Here is a 6689-nt window from a genome sequence, read left to right as displayed (position 1 = left end):
ATGACAAAATTTTACTTAGCAATGATGTCTCTGTAAAGCTTGAAGCAAATGAGAGCATCATTAATGTGGGTTCTTGTAATGTTATAAGTAATTGGAAAAGTGAAAATAAGGTCCAGCATGAAAATTCCGAAGATTTGCCATATGGTGGCCGACCACAAACTTTGACAAATTTCAGTTGTGCTCAGTGTGATTTTGCAAGTAATTATAAATCCAGTATGATAGCACATTTACGAAGACATAAAATTACCAAGGATATCAAATGCTTTCATTGTGACTATGCAACTAATAACAAATACCATCTTCAGAGACATCTGTTAACACATAAGGTTGCCAAGGATTTCAAATGTGCACAATGTGATTATGCAACCAATAATCATTCGCACTTTAAAAGACATTTGTTATCACACAAAACTACCAAGGATATCAAATGTGCACAGTGTGGTTATGCAACCAATGATAAATCACACCTTAAACGCCATCTGTTAAGACACGGGACTGTCAACAGTTTAAAATGTGCACAGTGTGATTATGCAACAAATGGTAAATACAAACTTAAATTACATCTGTTAATACACAAGACCGCCAAAGATTTCAAATGTACACTATGTGATTACGCAAACAATAATAAATCATCCTTCAACAAACATCTTTTAACACACAAGGCTTCCAAGGATTTAAAATGTGCACAGTGTGACTATGCAACTAATGATAAATCACACTTTAAAAGACATTTGTTAAGACACAAGACTATCAAAAATTTCAAATGATTATGCAACCAATAACAAATTCAATGTTTAAAATTATCTGTTAAGTGCAAGACTGTCGAGGTTTTAAAATGTGCATAGTGCGATAATGTAACAAATTGCAAGTCCAATCTTACATTACATCTGTTGACACAGAAGACCGCCTATGATTTCAAATGTGTGGTATGGTTGGTGTTAAAATAAAATACTCGGGTTCTAACGTGTAACACCTTGACTATCTTTTAAACCCTCTCTAGATGAAACATGTTTATATTTTACTGACATTTAGATACTAACTACAAAATTGCACTTTATTTAATACACGATGCCAAAGATTTAAAATATGCACAGTGTGACTATGCAACAGATAAATCACACATTAGACAAGGATTTCAAATGTGCACAGTGTGTATATGCAACCAGCTTCTGACAATTCTGAATCTAATTTGGAGACGCCAAAATTAGCAAGCTTAGGTTCTGCCGTCGCGATCATTTCCATAGAAACTGAATTTTCATATGTTCTGAACGTCATTTTATATCATGCATTTGAAATAAGAATGACAAATGTTATTAGAATGCACAATAATTTTTTCTCTATCTACCCTTAGGCCGCGTGTACATTGGCGAGATTTGAGCGGTGAGCGTTGTGCGATGGAGCGTTGGCATCTTAGACCATGTTGGCATGTGTACATTAATGAGCGTTAAATTACAGTGTTACATGCCTCCATCAAGGGCAGTTCGTTTGCATTGCTATTTGGATGGAGAAAACAGTTGGAATTCACAGTCATGAGTCTTGACCTTCGGAATGATTCGACAAGATTTTTTGAATTTTTTACGCATGTCAGTTGATACTTTCAATATACATTTTGGGAAAAATAGAAAATAGATTGGAAACGAAATCAATATATTTTTAAAAACCTTCAAGATCACATTAATTAATCTAAGTACAGTACCAAGCTCGTCAGTTATAGGTAACAAAAACACCAGGTTAGTGCTTGTTTACAATGAACGTATACGTAAGAAATACACAAAACTTATCAATTTCCCAAATTTGAACTGTATAGAAACATATCGTATGAAGGTGTTTATAATGAACGTAATTTTTACGTGCGTACTATAGGGGTACGTTCGAAAATACAGAGTTCTAGTTAAACCTTTGCCCCAAACCGTTCGAAAATCTGAGGTTTATAACTGTACTCTACAACTGCGAAGGTTCGAAAATAGTGAGGTGTTTACTCGAGTAGAGTTGTTGTAACCCATCTATAACAGGTAGGCATGTATATATAAGAGTATATATATGCAGGTAGGTTACATTTACCTTAGACTATGAAAGAAAGGGGACTGATAATATCCTATCAAGGGCAATGCTACGCGTTGAAGCCTGGGGCGGCCATATTTTCGGAGCCAAAGTTTGTTTAATTTTTCATTTTCGTGATTATGCGATCCTTAAGTCTCGAAATGTGCGATTAAACACATTATTGGACAATGGTACATTGTAGTGCATGGAAGTAATAGTCAAAAAACACACGAAAGTATATCGTTTCACAGGTATAAATTTGAGGTTTTTTTTTTTGGTTTATTGTAAACAGCGAAGTAAATTTACGGAAACGATACGGATATGTACGAGTAAAGCTGAATTTATAGTTCCGTACCCGCAACACCGTACCGTAACGTTTGGAATTAAACCCTACTTGTTGCGCGTGAACATTTATAGTTCCCGTTAACGTTGCGTTAGAACGGTTACGGTACGTAGGAAATGCCCAAATCTTATTTCTTACGGTAAATCGTGCTAACGCGTTTGTCGTCGGCAGTACTCGGATAATTCAAACAGTTGAGTTTATCCTGACGTTCGTTTCGTTTATTTACAATAATTATTGACACTTTGTTGGTTATTATTATTTTGAAATGCACGTTACTCTTACTGACAGATGACATACAATGGCAGATAAATACGCAAGCTCATCTCTTACCACTACGGTAACTATAAATCGTATAATTTTCGTGAACGTAAGATTTTAAGGTTCCGTTCTTACGTTCTTACGGCTACGGAACTATAAATCCGGCTTTACGTTTTATGAAATATTTACGTATACGTTCATTGTAAACGCACACTAAAAACTTCGCAAATTTGAAGAGAAACATACGAAGGTGTTTATAATGAACGTAATTTTTACGTACGTACCTATACGTAAGTATTGCGCATAGTCACAAAAGTTGAAAATGTTCAAAGTTACATACGGTTTATTGTAAACAGCGAAGTAATTTACGGAAACGATACGAATATGTACGAGTAGCGGTTTATGAAATATATATTTATGTATACATACGTTCATTGTAAACAAACACTTACGGTTTATGAAATATTCAAATATTAACCTATACGTTCATTGTAAACCTGTTTTACGGCGATGCAGCGGGTTCGTCTAGCACAGGCATGGGCAACCTTTTTTTCCAAGGGGCCAAAATAAAATTTTTCATATGCGCCACGGGCCAAAGTTGAAAATCCAAATAAAAAGTATGTTTAAAGAAATTTTTTGGTGTATTTGTTGCAATATGTGGTTTAAAAATGTTGCTGAATCCCAAAACACGTGTCGTTTTATTGCCCCACCCGGTATATATCGGGACGAAAATTCTGGAAAATACCTGGCGATATCTGTGAAAAATGAAATGCTTCTTCAAAGAGGCTTTCAAACGTCTTGGAAGCTTCGGATTACGTCCACTACATGCTGCGGTGTAACATAATCATAATTAATTAATCCGAATTTTTAATATAATTTGACGGGCCGTATGAAGTATTAACACTGAATTATAATATGTTAGCGGGCCGGACAAAACTTAACGGCGGGCCGTGGGTGGCCCACCGCTACCAACCGTTGCGTTTTCATTCGTGACGTCATAAATTTGGCAGTCGCCGAATGCGCCGATTCGATTCGACCAACTTTGTAAATAAATACCGCTGTATGAATCTCATTCTGGCAACGTGGTTGATTTGTTAAAAGACGAGGGTGTTTTTTACATTCTTCTGGGGTCGTTAAATTTCTAATGCGCAGAGGCAGACAAGTTTCAAATCGCCGTCCCAACCAAACGCTGCATTCATGACGTCATAGTGACTTTCCGCGAGAATGCTCTGGTTTAACCATGGACTAAAAAGAGTATATTAGGCCATGGGTTTAACAACGCTTTAAACCGCTGCATCGCTAAAAAACAGCTTTAACCTGAAAAAGCTAGTGGTTCTGACGTCTGCATCCTGAAATGACATTGGTTTTTTTAATAAGAAGCAAAAAAAGAAAACTGGACAGGTGTGTATGCTGCAAGATGCGCCGAGATACGAAAATTAGTTACTTTCGAGTCACCTTTGGATTCCAAACCCAAAGGCGACTGGAATGCCACTCAATTTTTGATTGCCCGTTACTTAACCTCAAATTTCACCTATTCATACTCCCTAATGCAAATTGAATTAACAGTTACAGGTTGTTCATAAGTCGCCTTTGTCGGATTAAATAACCAAAGACGCTGTTTCGGGAAACGTTTTTCGCCAAACATCGTTTCGGAACGTCGCCCAGTTACATTTTCCACCAATCCACATTTTGGTTTTCTAGAAGGACCTGTTCACGGTTGTTTAACCGCTTCTTGTGTTATAATGTCAGCGATTGTAAAAGTTGAAACCAAACAAGAAGAAGAAATATTTGCTTCTCTGGATGCCAAAGTTTTACTTAGCAATGACATCTCCGTAACAATCAAGCGTGAAGTAAATGAAAGTACGATTAATCAGGGTTATTCTAATGAAAATAAGATTCAGCAAGAAAATGAATTAGTAATTGAACATTCTAAGGATTTATCATATGGTGGGCGACTGGGACTGGGAATTTTTTCAAATTTTAATTGTGTGCAGTGTGATTTTGCAAGTAAATATAAAGCCAATTTGATAGTACATTTAAGAAGACATAAGATTACTAAGGATATGCAATGTTTTCATTGTAACTATGCAACTAATGATAAACAAAGTCTTCGGAGACATATGTTAACACATAAAACTGATAAGGATTTAAAATGCGCACAGTGTAATTATGCAACTAATCATAAATCAATCTTTAAAAGACATTTGTTAACACACAAGAATGTCAAGGATATCAAATGTGCACAGTGTGATTATGCAACCAATCTTAAAACAAACTTGAAAAATCATCTGTCAATACACAAGATTGTCAAGGAATTCAAATGTGCACAGTGTAATTATGCAACCAATTGTAAAAATTACTTTAAAAGACATCTGTTAAGACACAAGACTGTCAAGGATATCAAATGTGCACAGTGTGATTATGCAACCCATAACAAATCAATCTTTAAAAGACATCTGTTAACACATGAACCTGCCAAGAATTTAAAATGTGCGCAGTGTGATTATTCAACTAATAGTCAATCGAGCTTTAAAACACATCTGTTATCACACAAGACTGTCAAGGATATGAAATGTGCACAGTGTGAATATGCAACCAATTATAAAACACACTTTAAAAATCATCTGTCAAGACACAAGATTGTCAAGGAACTCAAATGTGCACAGTGTAAATATGCAACCAATTGTAAATCATACTTTAAAACACATCTGTCAAGACACAAGACTGTCAAGGATGTTAACTGTGCACAAGGGATTATGCAACCAATGACAAATTCGACAGTGTGATTTTGTAACCAATTACAAAGTCAGTTAAAAAAAATCATCAGTTGCCAAGGATTTAAAATGTGCGCACTGTGACTACGCAACTACTAATCAATCACTCATTAAGACACGAGACCACAAAACACATAGCATATAAATAATACATACATTTAAAATATACATAATATATTGTTAACAAAGATTTAAAAAATAAACATAAATTGGAACATATTTCGTTGTTTAATATTGTAGCGACCCGAATATATCAGTACATCTTTCAAACGCTGGCGTAATTTACAAATGGTAAGTATATGTGGCAGCGGTTTGTAAACACTGCATTATTCCAGCAGGGGCAGCAAGTTTTTAAGTACTAATTTTAAAGTGAACAAGGAACTTTTTAATTCTAAATAAAGATTACAAGTTATTATTCAATCTCTAGCGCACTTGTACAACTTTACAACTCACCGACTTTCCCTTGCGTGTTATGCTTTAAAACAGCTGTACTATTCGTAGGATGATTCGGTATGCTGACCACAAATTAATAGGACTCTTCTATTTCATAGAGGTATGGTGTATTTCACCCTTTCTCAGAATCTTGGTACCTATTTACCTGACCCATTGTTCCCAAAACTTGTTTTTAAGCTATATGTCACTTCTCAAGGCCTACATGTTACATATTTTGTTGTACTGTTATTATTTTATGTTATGCATTCACACGATCATTACAAACAATTTTGCTACACAATTTAATATTAATTTTTTGGCTGGTTTTTTTCTTGGTTTGTTCTTTTTTTCCCAGCCTATTTCTGTTTTTATTCGGTAAACTACAATTTCCAACGTTATTTCACAATCTTAATAATAATATTCATTATTAAACAAACTTCACAATTTCACTGTTTTATTTTAAGTTCCTTCCCATTTTTACTTCAGGCATAGATATTGAATTGAATTGAAGGACTTCAGGTCATAGCGTTGTTTACAACAAAACGTAATCGGGGTCCTGCTTTAGATGTTTGACCACGTGCCACTCGATTTCAAATTTAAGCGGGATCTGTTCACATAGTTACATATACAGGTGACTTGCGTAACGCATCAGGGATTTCAATGTAAAATTCATAACATGCGATTATTGGCTCCCCAAATTATTTTACAGCAAAATGTATTAAGGTTTTTTGTAGAAAAATTTTTTTTATGTCAAGTAACCGTATTAGTTTTTCAATTTTTTGCATAATAAAAACGGAAAATTGGAAAAATTCAATAATCTGTGATGCCATGGAATGTGCTAT

At 34.9% G+C, this 6689-nt stretch overlaps 1 protein-coding gene across 1 annotated transcript; it reads left to right on the top strand.

Moving 5' to 3' along the window:
- The first annotated feature begins 3663 nt into the window (after nucleotides 1-3663).
- LOC116169575 (zinc finger protein 525-like) lies at nucleotides 3664-5634 on the top strand. The gene is made up of 2 exons (XM_031485700.1): nucleotides 3664-4042; nucleotides 4208-5634. The coding sequence occupies exon 2, from the start codon at nucleotides 4384-4386 to the stop codon at nucleotides 5425-5427; it is 1044 nt and encodes a 347-aa protein (XP_031341560.1). The 5' UTR covers nucleotides 3664-4042; nucleotides 4208-4383; the 3' UTR covers nucleotides 5428-5634.
- Nucleotides 5635-6689: the final 1055 nt, after the last annotated feature.

Source organism: Photinus pyralis, unplaced genomic scaffold (genome assembly GCF_008802855.1).
Source record: "Photinus pyralis isolate 1611_PpyrPB1 unplaced genomic scaffold, Ppyr1.3 Ppyr1.4_LG4, whole genome shotgun sequence".
Taxonomy (NCBI): Eukaryota; Metazoa; Arthropoda; class Insecta; order Coleoptera; family Lampyridae; genus Photinus; species Photinus pyralis.
This window is presented reverse-complemented; position numbering and strand designations above follow the sequence as displayed.

Excerpts from the sequence above, each read along its gene's own strand:
- LOC116169575 (XM_031485700.1), top strand. The coding sequence starts at position 4,384 with ATGTCAGCGATTGTAAAAGTTGAAACCAAACAAGAAGAAGAAATATTT.